The sequence below is a fragment of the Talpa europaea genome (genome assembly GCF_964194135.1).
Source record: "Talpa europaea genome assembly, chromosome: 6".
Classification (NCBI taxonomy): domain Eukaryota; kingdom Metazoa; phylum Chordata; class Mammalia; order Eulipotyphla; family Talpidae; genus Talpa; species Talpa europaea.
In genome coordinates, this window is record NC_140072.1 from 128,642,056 (window position 1) to 128,658,400 (window position 16,345).

General features: G+C 43.5%; 1 protein-coding gene across 3 annotated transcripts in view; it reads right to left on the reverse strand.

Annotated features, from left to right (window-relative positions):
• The window catches only part of ABCC4 (ATP binding cassette subfamily C member 4 (PEL blood group)), a gene marked incomplete at both ends in the record, with an annotated part of 194,785 nt that overhangs the window by 19,549 nt on the left and 158,891 nt on the right, over positions 1–16,345 (reverse strand). For all 3 annotated transcript variants that reach the window (XM_084235702.1, XM_084235701.1, XM_084235700.1), the window contains 2 exons: positions 4,579–4,668; positions 14,144–14,299. In XM_084235702.1, coding sequence (XP_084091828.1) covers positions 4,579–4,668; positions 14,144–14,299 — 246 coding nt within the window. The remainder of the gene's footprint in view (positions 1–4,578; positions 4,669–14,143; positions 14,300–16,345) is intronic.

Here is a 16,345-nt window from a genome sequence, read left to right on the forward strand (position 1 = left end):
ATCATCATAATAAAGGTGTTGGCCTCCTGACACTGTTGGGAGTATAAAATGAGTCAGTATGTGTAACATTTACAGCAGAGCTTAATACAAAGGAATAGAGCCGCAGACCCTGCCTATTATCACCAGTGCTGTCAGCAAGCCTCTCTTCACCTTCTGCTTGATTTTTTCTTCTTTGCATTTCTCAGTTCTAGGATTATCTTACACATGCACTGGCTTCTTGTCACCTTCCCCTTGATAATTCCAGCTGCAAGAGGGTAGGGACGTGGTCTCGTTTGATGTGGCCTCAGCCCCAGAATAATGTCTATCTCAATGGTCTTTGCTGTCTGTCTGAATGAAGACACAGCGCCTCTCATTCTGTGATATAATCTGTTCCTATAAATTAGAAAATAAACCCATGCAGATAGATCTCTTACATGAAACTCTACTTTCTTCCTAAATATCATTGTAAAAATAAGTATATTCCTAATAAAGATTATCTGGTGCCAAGAGACCACAACATCATTATTTTGAAAGGTGAAAAGCATTTGAAAAATTATGGTTTAAGAAAAACAGCTCAAGGGCCTCCCTGGTGGCGCAATGGTTGAGCGCTGGGTTGCGAAGCTGCCCACGGCCTGTGCGGCGCCGGTTCGATCCCTGGCTGCTCCCCGGCCACCGGAGGAGGGTCCCGCATGGCGCGCAGACCTCTCCTGCTGCCCGCTGCTCCCCTCAGCAGTGTACTTCGGTCCTTCTGCCTGCTCTGCTCCCTGCTCTGGCTCTGGTGAATTCTCTCACCCTCCCGTGCTTCTGACTGTACCCAGTGCTTGTATAAATAAATAAATAAATCTTTAAAAAAATATATTAAAAAAAAAAAAAAAAGAAAAACAGCTCAAATAATACTATTCAAAACTAGACAGCTCAGTCTCAGGTACTTCAGCAAAACTGAAAAGAACAAACTGAACTGACTAGATAACCCATTTCTGCCACATAAACATTTTCCAAGCAAGCTACTATGTGTTCTGTATCACCAGATCAGTGCCCCTCACAGGAGGTTAACGTGTGAGAGGATTTCCACATTTCGTGGAACTTTCTTTTCAAAAAGAAAGATGGCTGCGGGCTGGAGCAAGAGACACTGAAATGCAACCAGCAGGTGGGAGGAGCCTTTATCAGGAAAACTCAACATGAATGAAGTAAAGAGGGGTGGGGCATTTACCAAAATTCATGACCCAGCAGAAATGGAAACATGTCTCAAAATTGAGGACTTATTGATGTCCTTTCTGGCGCTGCATTTCTGTCTTGCTTTCCTGATTAATGAGACACACTGTGGCACCGAGCAGCGATGCTGTCTCTGCCAATCCTAGCTGAATGGCCCCTTTACTCTTCGGATGTGACGGGCTGCGCTCTTAATTGCAGATCCAGTACTAAAGCTGGATTTTGCTTTTCTCTTACAGAACAATATGCCACCGATTCATTTTCACTTACCCACTGTGATCTTTTGACCTTTGACTGATAAACTGCTTCACCTCTAGTCGTTACTGGGATTTATAGAGCTGCTCTTCCTTTGTAGATGCCCCAATCAACACTGACATTTGATACAACTTTAGTTTACCATTGACTATTTTTCAGTAGACAAAGCAACTTTCAGAATATTTTAAAAAATAACCAAGGCAAGATAGGCTATATCCATGGGATTATCTCCCTCGCCTCTAAGGGAGGAGGGGCCAAAACTAAGAGGACTTTAAAAAAAGAAATCTCTTTTAATCTTTTCCATTTATTTGAAGTTGTTCAACAGGGAAAACAGTCTTGTCCTCTTATTGATGCTCTACTGGGCCTGATAAATTTGGGTTTTCACTTTGATTTGTCGCTGTCCATAAACCAGCCATCCTGGGTTTGCCGTTCACCTTGAAGGGAGTAGTGAAGGAGACAGGGTCCCCTATAACTAAAGATCAAGATGGGTTATAATGTATGGGTTTGGGCAGGATGAGAATAAAAAAAGCCATAGAGACAACAGATAGACTATATGTGACAAAAAATTCCAAAGGAACTGCAGTGGTGCTGGAGTTGTGTGCTGAGTCCTTTATGTGACGTCTCTACAGATGAAGGCAAGGCCATTATATCATGAATAAAATTCCAGGGAAGCCAGGGGATTCCATGGACTGCAGAAGAACCCTACCTACTGGCGTGGTTTCACCTACCTAAGCAAGTGGACACCATACTCTTTTTTTTACTGTGAAGTCTGCAGAGCTTCATTCATCCAGATGACAAATCTAAGTGCAGTAAGCAAAAATTTGGAGAATTCCAAAAAGCCCAAGAAAGAAGGGGGGGGAACCCCCACTCGCTGCTTTATTATCCCCAAGTAAACAGTTAATATTTTGGTGCCTTTCTTAGGTTCAGGTTTCGGATTCTGTGTATGATTAAAAACAGCTGGAATCATACAGTAACTACAGTGATGTACCTACTCTTTAGAAAAATCTTCCACATCTTTCATTAAAAAGCATACGAACGTTGGGCCTCCCTGGTGGTGCATGGGGTTAAGTACCACACTATGGAGCAATTCGAAGCCTCTGCAGCACGAGTTCGATCCCCAGCTGGCCAGGGAGAAACCCACATGGTGCAGCAGACCTCTCCTGCCTCGCCCGCTGCTCCCCTCAGCAGGGTATTTCAGTCAGTCTGCCTGTTCTGCTCCCCACTCTATCTCTGGTGAGTCCTCTCACCCCCCACATCTCTGGCCTGCACCCCAGCTCTTGTATGCATAAATAAATCTTTTTTAAAAGCATACAAATAGCATAAAGAAATAATTCCTAGAGAACTACATGATGAGATGATATTTAAGAGGGACCACAGAGGCAAAGAGGTCACTACCAGAGTAATGTGTGGGAACTCTGCACTTCACTTTATGAAATAAATTCAAGTTTATTTCTGTTTACCAAAACTTCTAATTATAGTTAAGACAAAGGTAGCTCTTAGTACGGTCTACCACCTCTCCCAAACTTTATGATTTTTAGAGTAACAAGAAGCTACATCATTTCACTTTAATTTTGGCAAATGAAGTCAGCACAGGAGGAAATAAATATAAGTGATGGCCAAGTTCTACGATAGTTTTTGATAGGATGTATCGCCCAATGAACTTTTTTCTCCACTGCCATTGGAACAGTGAGTTCTGAGAGTACGTTTACTACCTGAGAAATGGAAATCTCAAGTTTTGAAGCAAGTAGAAAAATTGTTGACCAATAATGCCTTCTTTTTTTACGGTGTGTCACAATTTCACCATGAAATCTGTCCTGTGTGTTCAAGGGCTACACTACCCTTTATATTGAGTGGATAACTGTTCACATCATTTTTCTTCTAGAATTTCACCACAGAAAGCCTCACAAGCTTAAAGTGAAATCTGGGGTTGAGGGCTTTCAAGTAAGAGAAGGTGAAGTTAATAGGCCTTAGGAGAATAAAGTCCTCCCCATGGCTGGAGGTGGGGTGGGTGTGTAAAGAAACTCAGGGCTGACAGGGCTTTGGAAACCAGAGTTCCTGGCAGGAAGTTGTTCAGGTCTCCAAACCTGCTTGTTCACAAAGTTCATCTGTAAAGATTTCAGAGATGACCTCTACGAGAGTGATACTAAAATGATACAAGCACATGGGTTCAACACAACAACATTCTGAGCCAGGATGTGTGTGTGTGTGTGTATTACAAAAAACCAGCCACACTTCTATGAAATCAAGAGATCAAACAGATATTCCATGTGTATTCATTAAGTGCTGACTTTTTAAAAGCAAGACTGAACCAGGTCCTATGATAGATTCGAAATCTCTTGATAGTTTAGATGTCTAGGTATGGTTCCTGCCATTAAACACCTTAGAACTGATTTGTAGAATGAGGAAAAATTACTGTTAATATAGATATGATACCTAAATCAACAGCACCATGACAGCCACAATCCTTAGATACCAAGGCAAGGAAATGCAAAGACGTGGTCTGCTGGGAAACACTACACCAATGGTAGAAAATTTTCTGGAAATGAACCTATCAGTATAAAAACAGCAAAAGTGCCAGAGTTCTATTACCTGTATTCAACCTGCAGCATTAAGATGATATGTTGGCAATAAGTAGTCTAATTGTATCATTTGCCTTTATAAGCATTTCCTTATAAAATTTTTTCTTATAAAATTTCAAAGCATTTTAGTAGTATGATCCCTTTTAACTGTTGGTTAATAGTGAAAGCCATTATTCTGTCCACTTAGTGGATGGTCCCTGAGAATAGAGGAGTGTGTAATGAGGAGTGTATATCCTGCTGCAGGTTAATAGGTCACTAGCAGAATCTGAACCCAAAGGTATGACTTATATTTTCGGGATGCTAAGGACAAGTAAGATAATGTATCTAGTTGCTTTGGGTACTAGGAAGAAAGTTAAAAGGAAAACATGAGGCTTTGTATTTTTGGTTTTCATCATCATCCATATATACATTTTAAATGTATCCATGCCATCAGGGATCTTTTGGGTCTCCAACAGACATCAGTTAAGCCAGTACATTCTTCTCAATCACCTGCAGTGCTAGAAATGCACACATACAATATACGGATGCTAACAAGAACATGATGTGAACAAATTACCTCTTTCAAGGCATTCCACAGTTCTTCATCCGTATGCTCATTGAAGGGATCCAAATTTTTCCTCATTGTTCCAGTGAACAAAACCGGTTCCTAAATATCCCAAAAGAGTGAATGTTATTACTATACCCTCTTTTCATTTTATTCCAGTGCTAAGTTTGGGAATAGAATTAAAACTTTTTAAAATTTTGCCATAGTCATGAACAGTAAGGTTTGCAAGTGCTTATCTACAACACAACATCTCTAACAATTTTCCAGTGTCAAAAGCGTGCTCCAAAATATCTTCTGGATCATGGAACAACAAAACAAACTGTTGAGGTGTGTCATTTTAAAAAGGGAGGTTGGATTTTTAAAAATGTCTTTCTGATCTGATCATACCTGCGTATACAGGGAAAATGAGGATATAATTATTTGAGATCTTTACATCAAGAAAGCCATATAAATTGATAGTCTACTCAAGTGCAATCCTGGAAAATACCCACAATTTGAAATTAGCCTGAAGTTTGTGCCCCAAGAAAAAACTATTAAAGATTTTCATATCTGCACTGAAGAATAAGCTAGGATACTTTCTCCATTGGTAAAAGTTTTCCAGGGCTGGGAATCTCTCCACACGTGTGAACGGGACATCCTATTTCTGTCGAAAGAGAATACAAACGGGGTCGGGGCACCTCTATTCATGAAGAGATAGCCTCTGATTCTGCTAATTCCCACAGGATCTTGCTGGTACTTCAGAGTTGCACACCCTGCGGGACCGCATGAACTCCAAGGACAGGAAAACCTGAAACCTACTGGGTTATGCATCAGAATAAAATTATTTTACGTTCTTCCCATTTGTCTGTTTAAGGGAGAGCCACTGTGGATTTAGTCTTGAAGTACAGGCTCCTTGTGGATTACAAGAAACTTGTACATTAAGTTTATGTGGCTCCTTTAAATTTTCTTCTGGAAGGTTCTCGGAACCGAGATCACAAGAATGTGGGCAGGAGAGAAGAGCCCAACTGGCTATTTTCAATGAAGGCAGAACACCGCCTCTCCCAAGGGCATGGAGAACCACACATGGAATCACCAGCCTCAAGTCTCGCCCGGCTCTGGGGCTGGATGGCCCACTTTGTTTCCCAAAAGCCAGACAAGGAAGGTAGATTTTTCTATTTCTAGTCACAAGGGAGCATGCTCCAAGGAGTCACCCACATGGTCATGCATATGGGTGAAACTGGAAGAGAGAAATGGATGTAGAAGAACGATGAGGCTGCACCAAAAAATATTCCTAAGCAAACTGCAAGATTACAAAAAGGCACTGAGAAGGGGATTTTATTTGCACAAAGTTGCTTGAGTGGCTGATATATCTCAAAAGCAATGAAAAAAAAAATCATGGGTTGTACAATATTTCAAAATGATGACAAAATGGAACTGAAAAACCCCAAGACCCCCTGTAACGTACTGAATTTAAAATGAAACACCCAAATCGCCATCTACACAATGTAAGAATTCTGTAAGGAGAATTCTACTTCAGGCTTTTAAAAATAAATTCTTATTTTCCTCTTTGTAACTATCAACTCAAGCCTTCCTGTGTGCAAGGAGGTGATTTTCCTTTTGTTGTTTCAATGGGGTTTACAGAATCCCAGTCACCAAGGAGGAAGGCTGGAAAGTGAGGGCAGCACGTTGCTCTGGGCCCAAACTGAGAGGCTCCCTGGAGAAAGGTGTTTAAGGCGGCAAAGAGATAAAAGAAAAGGGGCTAAGGGATTTGGGTGGCAGAATAAGAAGGTCTCTCATATTAACCACAGGGCTCTGTCTGACCACATGGCTTATGGGACCTGAAGATCTTTGGGTTTCTCTCATACAGCAAATTCACATCTGCTAAGAGGCTTTCCTAGGGCTCTAGAGTCACTCTAGAGTAAAGTGTCACCTCAGCTAATGTCTAAAAAAAAATTGCCTTCCCTTGAAAAGACAGACCTTTCTCCTCATGAAGGGCTGGAAAGGCAAATGGCACCCGTGCAATTGGGAATGGAGTTTTGGTGTTTCCAAGGGACTGGCACAGGAACGTATTTTTATTTAAAGCTCAGTCACCTATTTCACAATCAGGGTCTCTCTTCACCTCCCCTCACTGCTTCTCTTTAGTAAAATATTTGCCTGGAAGAGGGCGAAGAATTCCAAAGACAGGGCATGAAAGCAGATTCTTTGCAGAAAGAAGAGTTAGTTCATTCCTGAGCCTCTGGCCAACGCCTGCAGCCACCTTAACTGAACTGCCGAAACCACAGCTACCCTGCAGGCTCTAAGGAGGCTTTGCTGATTATGGCCCAGTCGCTGCTGGTGACATAAAAAGGAAAAAAAAAAAGTTTAAGCCTTTTCTCTGCAATAAGGGCCCCCACTCAAATCTATACTGTCAGTCTCCAAGGAGCTATTAGGCAATTAATTACCTGTGTGTGCATTTAGCAGCAGTAAGTGGAAGAAAATATTTTGTAAGGATATTTTCCTTGGTTCTGCCACACAAAATACATATTTCAAAATGAGTAACATTTCAATCAAAACTTGTTGAATGAAAACAATGATTTATTAAAACACTGACTGAAGCCGTATTTTTCTTGAAAACCAGCAGGCAATTTGTTAACGATGTCTGTTCTAATATGCCAGTGTGTTTTATGCGTGGTGCTCATTTGGGTTTCTACTCATTCTACTTTCATCCACTTGCCAAATAAGAAACCATTATATTATCTTCAAAAGGCAATAAAAATGCTCACGGTAGACACATACTGCAAGAGCAGATAAGGGCCAAATTAATTATCATTTCTGATAGATATTATTATTTAAAGTATCCACCTTCCAGCAATGAAGTTAATAAACTAATCTTATAAAAAAAAGTGTTGTAAAAAGGTTTCCAGGGAGGACATTCCAGTGGGGAGATTTATGACAGGACATACAACCTTCACGTAAATGTGTGCTCAATTTATTAGCTAAATATATTTTTTCTGAAGATACACGATTCAACATTATTTAACGAGAGCGAGCTGGCACACCCGTCTTAAGAGAACAAATGTCTCCTTCAGTGTACTACAGTGTACTATTTTAATGGGGCATTAGTTCCAGACCTGGTTTTCATCCCGTTCAAAGCGCGTACTTCTTAAATTGCATCCTTTCTACCAGACTAAGGAGCCCTCTTTTTTTTCATTTGTTATTAGGGTAACACAAGTTCCTATGGAGTGTGCCACCCCTAAATTGCCAAAGCAATGTATTGGAGTAAGTGGCTAGCCCATCTCCACAAGGCAGGGCTGGAAACTATGCTCCTACGAGAGCTTCTGTGGATGCCACTGGAAAATGAGCGTTGCAGGATTTCAGCAAAAAATCCTACCCACTAACCTTCAGGAAAGAGAACCCGGGAGGAGAAAAAAACTGCACAGGTGGTTGCAAGCCAGCCTGAGCAAGCACAGCGCTGTACCTGGCTCGAAACATTTCAGTTCCAAACCGGGAAGGGCTCTACCAAAACAGAAGTTACTGCTGTTCTTCCTGGCGACCTCAGTCACATTGTCATTTCTAATCTGGGGACCTTTATTCAGTGCAGCTGGCTCCCCATTTCAAGGAGGAGGGTATCACCTGAAGCCTCTTTAAATCTTGGTTCCCTTCTGCTGCTGCTGCTTTTCTTTCTTTTTTTTTTTTAATCCTGTAGCCTCTGACTGAACCGATCATCATCCATATTCAGAAGAAAAGAACATTGTTCTCCAACAAAGGAAAAAGAATTTAAGTCGTGTAAAGTCCTCTTTCCATACAAAAAGGTCAGGAGCTGCGGGGAGCAGATCCAAGGCTTTAATGAAGACTTCAGTGTCAGAAACAAAGGCCCCACTGCATTAGGCTAGAATCCAGTTGTATTTCTTTACTAGTAACGGCATACCCACCTCTTTTCTCTGGGAGTTTTGTTCTCAGCAAGAAAAAAAAAAAAAAAAAAAAGTAAAGAAAACCAGGTAATTAAAAAAAAAAGAAGTCTTAAAGAGACAGCTCTGGTTAACCCTTTCCACCCCCTGAAGGAAACCCAGGGAACAGAATTCCAAAAGAGCAGAACAGGCCGTTTGAAACATACCTCCTCTTCTGCTTTGATGCAAAAAAAAAACAAACAAACAAAAAAAAAACAAAACAAAAAAAACCCCACTATTGAATATGAAAAGCAAATCGGTTTCATGACTACGATGATGATGATGATGATGATGATATTGATGATAGCTGTTGATCTATGCCTGCCAGCCCCCTGGGTAAAGTCATAAATACTGAATTTGCATGGAATCCCTCCTCCGTGGCAAACACTCTGCCAATAGCACATGGACTCTGGGGATAGAAGATCTAGCCAAAGAAGTTTTGAAATCCCCTTCTGCAGACTTCTTTCAGGTGAGCAGGCTGTTTGTGACTGTCCCCTCTGGCTGGTGTGCTCTGTGGGGAGCACAATGAGCTATTTTGAGTAGAAAGTGCCAAGGAAGCTTACATTTCAGCTACTGTTCTGTTTAAGGGAATTAATTGGAAGCGTTTTCACTGTCTGCTTATTGCTGAAATTTCAAGCACAGACTGAGGAATACGTTAAGAAAACATAGTATTTGTGTTTGAAAGTTCCTGCCAGGGCTGGCCCTTTTGTTCCTGCAGGTCCCCTGGTTCCAGAAAGTATCCCTGATTCTGAACTGTTTTTGGGGGGAGGTGGGGTCAAGGATGATGGGGAGGAGCCTGCAAGAGAGAGAACACTTTGGAAGCTCTCTGCTGCCTCCCAAGGAGATGGTACCAGCCCAACTCACCCAGTGGGGTTTAATGGGAACATAAGCAAAAGGTTCTGGGTCCCCGCCTTTGCAGACACAGCATTAACTTCCTAGGTTCCCTGAATCAGGGTGTTACGACACAAGCAACACTGTGCACGTGGATGAAGAGGAATGAGAGTTTTCTAGTGCAAGGACAGGTCACTTCAAGCACCCTCGGACAGACCTCTATCCTTGCAGCCAGGAGCCAAGAGAGGGAAAGATCCCGAGACCCACGCGCTAAGATTTAGAGCATCCGCTTGTGGCTCGCATCCACCCGTGGCTTGGAGTGCATGACCTGTGTTTTCTACATTGATTTCTTCTCCTGTGGAGTGTGATTTAAGTTTAGCAATCTCATGTCACGATAATGCAAGCCACCACACTGGCCAAGGGAAGGCCCTACCAAGGAGAACGCTCTTTGGCCTCTGCTCTCTACCTATCTCTTCTCTTAAGAGTTTTCGAGAACCCTTTTGGAGTAGAGCAGTAAGGAAGAAAATGGGTAAAATACTTAAGAACATCATTCCGTTCAGCAAACATATATTGCCATGGTAGATTTTACAGAGACATACGCTTGTGTACACACGTCACACAGACGTCTGGGGCCAGGCAGTGTTAAGTTTTAACTCCACTGCTTTTTAGCAGTCTTGACTCAGGGCAAATTATTGATTTCCCATCAACCACTTAAACCTCCCAAGCCTTGGTTTCCTGACTGGAAAATGGGGTGATCTCCGCAGGGCTGCTGATGTGCCAGGGCAGCCCCTGGCCTGGCGTTTACATGGGCGAACAGGTGCTCACAGCAGCGAGCAGCTGGCAGCAGGGGCCGTGGTTTTCAATTGTAGGTGCAACCGATGGGTCATGAAATCAATTTTGTGCCTCATGACCATCATTTTGTCTTTTCTATGAACTAGGCTAGCAGGGATCAAATAGAAAATATCAGCGCAGAGAGCACAGTGTGTGCGAGGATCGAGGACACAGAGCTGCCAACACTGTGCTGGAATCCCTGGTCACGCCAGCTCCAGTGCTGGGAATCTCCCTAAGTTAGAGTCCTGGGCCCTGCCACTTCCTTGTGAAGTGAGTTAAGCTACCTGCACCTAGTTTTTAAATCAGTCAGATAAGAATAACAATGGAATTGCTGGGAGGATTAAGGAGGAGACAACAGGGAAGGAGCCTGCAAACATGTGAAGGATTCCACCAGTGTGAGGAATTATCCTTAATGCTGGTGTCACTTGTCAGTGATGCAACAAGCAGGAGAGGCAGGGAGGAAACCCAGTCTGTCCTCAGGGAGAGGTGGAAAATAACCGGGAAGGTAGAGAGGGCTGAGGAAAGAGGTTGGGGGTCTTCATGGGGGGTTATGAAGTCTTAGTGGGTGCAGAGTGAGGATGAGGCCAGAGGCCTGGTGGGAAGCGAGCCAGCAAACAGAAAGAGAGACACTGTCTCCCTGGGTCCCTCATGGGACACACGTCAGCTAGATTTCTCGGTAAGGCCTCCCCCAGGACTCCCATTGTGTGCCTTTCTTTTTTGCTTCACTCTTTCAAAGTTATATAAACCATTTGGTTTATGTTATAAGCAATAAATGTAAAGAACATCACTAAGGTCCACAAAAACAAAAATAGAAATGAAAGAGCAAAGTCCTTCCAGAACGGGCTACTATTTTTTGACTTGAGCAGCAAGAACACCTGAGAGGCCAGAGCCCCAATCTCCCATCACCCCTGATTTATCAGGTGTTCCCACAAACCAAGTGCTGGGCTGAGGCATTGTCTCAACCCCTTACATCTCCACCTCCACGGCCAGTCTGGAGGAAGCTAAACCTAGGCCTTCTTTAAGGACAAAGAAGCGGGAGCTTAGAAGCCTAGTGACTGCATCAAGGTCACACACTCCCTAAGAGGCAGAGTGGGAATAAAAAAGTGGATGACAGGCCCAACCTGGTGGCGCAAGGGGTTAAGACGCAACCTGTGAAGCACAACCTGTAAAGCTCTCCTCAGCCTCTGCAGCACGAGTTCGATCCCCAGCCAGGGAGCTGACCCACATGGCTCAGCAGACCTCTCCTGTCTTGCCCGCTGCTCCCATCAGCAGTGTACTTCAGTCAGTCTGCCTGTTTTGTTCCCTACTCTGTCTCTGGTGAATCCTCTCTCCCTCTGCACCTCTGGCCTCGACCCGCATTCTTGTATGGTAAGTGAATGGATTTAAAAAAAAAAAAAAAAAGTGGATCGACAATATTAAAGACTAAGCCCTGGCAGCTTCCTGGACGATTTCCTGGGAAACTTGACACACTGTAGGGTCTCCAGATTCCCTTTAATCAACCAACATTGAGCCTGGGAGACAAAGACAGAGAGAATGAAAAAAAAAAAAAAATACAGGTTCAGTGTTTACAATGGTGGGTGATCATTATCTACATGGATACAAAGCTCAGCACTGTTTTGTAAGCATACTCTCTGGAGTAGGTACACAGAGCATGCTCAAAAGTAGGGTGGAAACTTATGGAACAGAACCAAAACCTAGTGATGTCAAAGTATATTTAGTCTTTGCTCAGATGTGCTTCCAAAACATCACGGGCAGAGCCAAGAATCATCTAACGTTATTTCTTTATTTATAGAGCTCTTTTATGTACAGGAGCATACAACCATTTCTTATTAAGAAGTATTCAAAGTAACACAGGACATGTTTCTAGATCCTTTCATCGAGGGATATGAAAGCACTTCACAGACACTTTCATTATTTCTGCTAACTGATCTCCTTTGGCCCATTTCAGAGATGGAGACCAGCAAGATATGAAACTTGGGAATTTAAAGGCCTGTTTTCAACAGTAGTCAGGAGCTGAAGAGCTAGAAGGAATCCTTAAGTGCAGGGATGGTGTGTGCTGAGGGAAATTCTTTCCCCACTTTTCCGGAAAGGGATTATCTTTCCTTCAAAAATTTTTCAATGATGGCAAAACACACAAAACATAAAATGCACCATCTTGAAATGTTTAAGTGTACAGGTCAGTGGTATTCAAAACATACATGTTACGGTATAGTCACCTCCACCCTCCAGTCCCAGACCTCTTTCGTTGTGCAGAACATAAACTGTGGGGGCCTCCCCAGTGGCGCAGATGGTTGAGCGCTGGGTTGCAAAGCTGCCCACAGCCTCTGCAGCACCGGTTCTATCCCCAGCTGCTCCCCGGGGAGAGAGCTTGAGTGAGTGTTTCTTAGTTCCCCATGATAATCATGATTGTAGAGCGTATATAATGAACAAACAAAAAAGGCTTAAATTAAAAACAAAAACAGGGCCTCCCCGGTGGCGCAGCTGTTGAGTGCTGGGTTGCGAAGCTGCCCGCGGCCTCTGCAGCGCCGGTTCGATCCCCGGCTGCTCCCCGGCCACCGGAGGAGGGTCCCACATGGCGCGCAGACCTCTCCTGCCGCCCGCTGCTCCCCTCAGCGGTGTACTTCGGTCTTTTTGCCTGCTCTGCTCCCAGCTCTGGCTCAGGTGAATTCTCTCACCCTCCCGCGCTTCTGACTGTACCCAGTGCTTGTATAAACAAAACAAACAAACAAACAAACAAACAAATAAAAACATGCTTCTACAAAAAAAATAAAAAATAAAAAAATAAAAACAAAAACAAAGTTAGCCTGTCTGGAGTTAACCATATATAAGTGGTCAAAGCAGAGAGCAGAATGAAGAATGAAACTTGATGGCTGCAGACCCCGGGCCAGGGGCACAGGGCCAACACCATGAAGGTGGGTATTAAACACTCCAGAAATATGGTCTCAACTTAGGCTGAAGGGAGGAACTACAAGGAATGAGAGGGGCTTCTATTATGACCCAGCATATGATCCAACGTCTAGAACACTCATGAACGTCACCTTTCGACTTAGAAGCAGAATAAAAGAAAGAGCCTGGGAGGAGATGGTCACCTGGCCCTTGACCGTCACAGCTTCAGGGTCACAGCTCTCCATACACACAGACCCATTCGGGCCTCATGAGGGCTCTAGGAGTTGCTGCTGTTAGTTGCCTTCAAAGACACGCAAACTGAGGGAAGGCAGTGGTATCCCGGGATCTCGCTCATTGCCCTGGTTAACATTCTGGTTAGAGTCATGTACAGTGAGGAGATTCTAAAGTCTCCCAGAAAGCACAAAAGCCCTCCATGGAGATAATCACCAGTGAAAAGGTAGCTCTAGTCCCTACAGCAAAATTCCATCATGAAGACACTTAAAATCCATGTTTCCCTATAGAAACCACTTGTGCACTGAAAATAAAAAACCATTTATCATTTTGATCTCAGAATTATGTGGTCATTAGTGGATAAAATTGTGGCACCCGGGGGAAGTTTCAGGCAAGAAATCTATCTAGGGCCTCCCCTGGTGGCGCAGGTGGTTGAGCGACACGCTGTGAAGCTGTCCGCAGCCTCTGCAGTGCCAGTTCGATCCTGGCCAGCCGGGCGAGGGTCCCACATGGCGAGACAGACCTCTCCTATCTTGCCCGCTGCTCCCCTCAGCAGTGTATTTCATCAGTCTGCCTGTTCTGTTCCCCGCTCTGTCTCCGGTGAATTCTCTCACCCTCCTGCGCATCTGGCCTGTACCCCAGTTATTGTCTGCATAAATAATTAAAAAAAAAAAAGAAATCTATCTAGGTAAGTTACTAAATCACACACACACACCCCAATCCAGTATCTGATGAAGATATTTTTTTAAAATACCTACTGTTAAAAATGTGCTGTACTGAGGGAAAAGGCTCAACCCTTTCATTAAAAAAAAAAAAAAGGCAATAAAATTAAAAGCAATTAAATTTAGGTGCCCTTATGAAAAGAACATGTGAGAATGATCTAACTCAAATACCTGAGGTATGATTGACATATTCTTCCTTAAATCATGAAGTCCAATTTCAGTTGTCAAGATCTTATCAATCCAGATTTTACCTTCGGGTTCTGACAATCTAAAAAGGGCTGAGATGAGGGAACTTTTTCCAGCTCCTGTTCTTCCCACAATGCCAACCTAGAAAGAGATCCAGGAGGGATTAAGAAGTTAACAACGGTAAACCAACCTACGAGAAAGTTTGGTTGTTGAAGATGAATGCAGGACGTTCTACATTGAATGTCATCTACAAGTTCCCTGATTTTGGTACTGTTGACATTTTCAGTCAGATAATTCTTTTTTTTGAGTGGGGGAATACTGCTGTTCAGAACATCAGAAGATATTTAGCATTATCCCTGCATTCCGGACACCAGTGCCAGCAGCATCTCCCCAAACTGTGGCATCCAAAATATCAGATATTGAGGGCCTCCCCAGTGGCGCAGCAGTTGAGTGCTGGATTGCAAAGCTGCCCGCAGCCTCTGCAGCACCAGTTCGATCCCCAGCCGCTGGGTGAGGGTCCCACATGGGGCGCAGACCTCTCCTGCTGCCCCCACTGCTCCCCTCAGCAGTGTACTTCGGTCCTTCTGCCTGCTCTGCTCCCCGCTCTGGCTCTGGTGAATTCTCTCACCTCCCGTGCTTCTGACTGTACCCAGTGCTTGTATAAATCAATCAATCAATCTAAAATAAATAAATAATCAAAATGTCAGACATTGACAAACATGCCCTGGGGAGTGGGTATTGGGGTGGGTGGTGGGTGGCAGGGGAAACAAACTGCTCCAGGCTGAGATCCACTGGTCTAAAGAGGAGTTAAAACTAACAGTAGCAGAATCAATCTGCTGGCAGTGAAGAGGCAGAAATCACCCAGGTGGCTGGGAAGAAGTCAAATTGAAACGAGCTTTAGTCTGTGTCTGGATATTCTGAACCTTGAGGATTTCTTGGATAATTTCTCAGAGATGTCAACACGTCCAGCCAGAAGTGTGTACGTAAGTGAAGATTCACGTTTCCAGAGTTCTCTCATTGAAGATGAATCCCCCTTTGGGAGAGAAACTCATTCACTTCCAGATATTAAATATCTGCTTACGTTATGTCTTGAAAGGAAACATCTTAAACATTTTAAATGCAGGTCTCGGTGTCTTTAAAGACCGTGGTTGGTAGCCCAAACTCACACAGTGAGGTCAACAACAACAACACAAATAACACTTGCTCTTTCAATGCGCCTTTCATCTGTGCAGTTCAAAAGGCATTTTACCAACCAATTAATACTAACAATTGCCCCCAGGGCCAGAGACGTGTCAAGTATCATTCCAGTTATTAAAACCCAAGCAGAAAGAAATTAAGTGCACTGACAATAAGATCAAAGAATCAATATAATGCAGGTAAATGTGGGTTGGTAAAGAAACTGGATTGTAACAACTGGCTTTGAGCTGTGTGCTATTATACATACTATACGCAGAAACTGGCCTGTCTTAATCAGTGAGTTTGCCCAACTGCCAATTTCTGCGGGGAGCTCCCCGCAGGACAGAGCATCTCTACCTAGGCACCTGGAATCGGTGAAGGATGTAAGAGATGTTCCATCACCTGCGAATTAATTCAGTGAATTTTTTAGACTCATGGCTTTCAACAAAAGTGCTAAATCTTTCTGAGCACCAATTACACACTGGGAATTTTATCTTATTTGAACACATCCAAAGTTTTCACTCTTAACCTGTAAAATCAACAATGGCATTTCCAAAAAGGCTCTATCTTTATAGAGATGTTAGTTAATAAGGATGGTTTTGGCTGATTTTATCTTTGTGACCATAGTCCCTAAGGTTAGGACCTAATTTATACAGGTGAGCAACCCTGGCACAGACAGGCATTTACACACGGCTCAAATGTGCACGTCCAGGTGTTTTCATTAGCAAATCGACACTCGTGAAGACACAGGCCCGTCAGTGCAAACCGGAATCCTTTTAGACTTTTTTGGTAAATGGGTGAGTGTAGGGAAAATGGAGTTAAATCTGGCTTTTTTTTTTTCTCCTTCCTACTGCTGGCCTCTACGGCTGGCATCTGCAGTCCTGCTTTCCACGCAGTCCTGCTTTTCATTGCCCACGTGTGATAGTGCATTGGTGCAAGAGGCACTTGGGAGCATGAGCATGAGCATGAGGCACACACAGACACCTGGGCTAAGGAGCGAGACAATAGGAG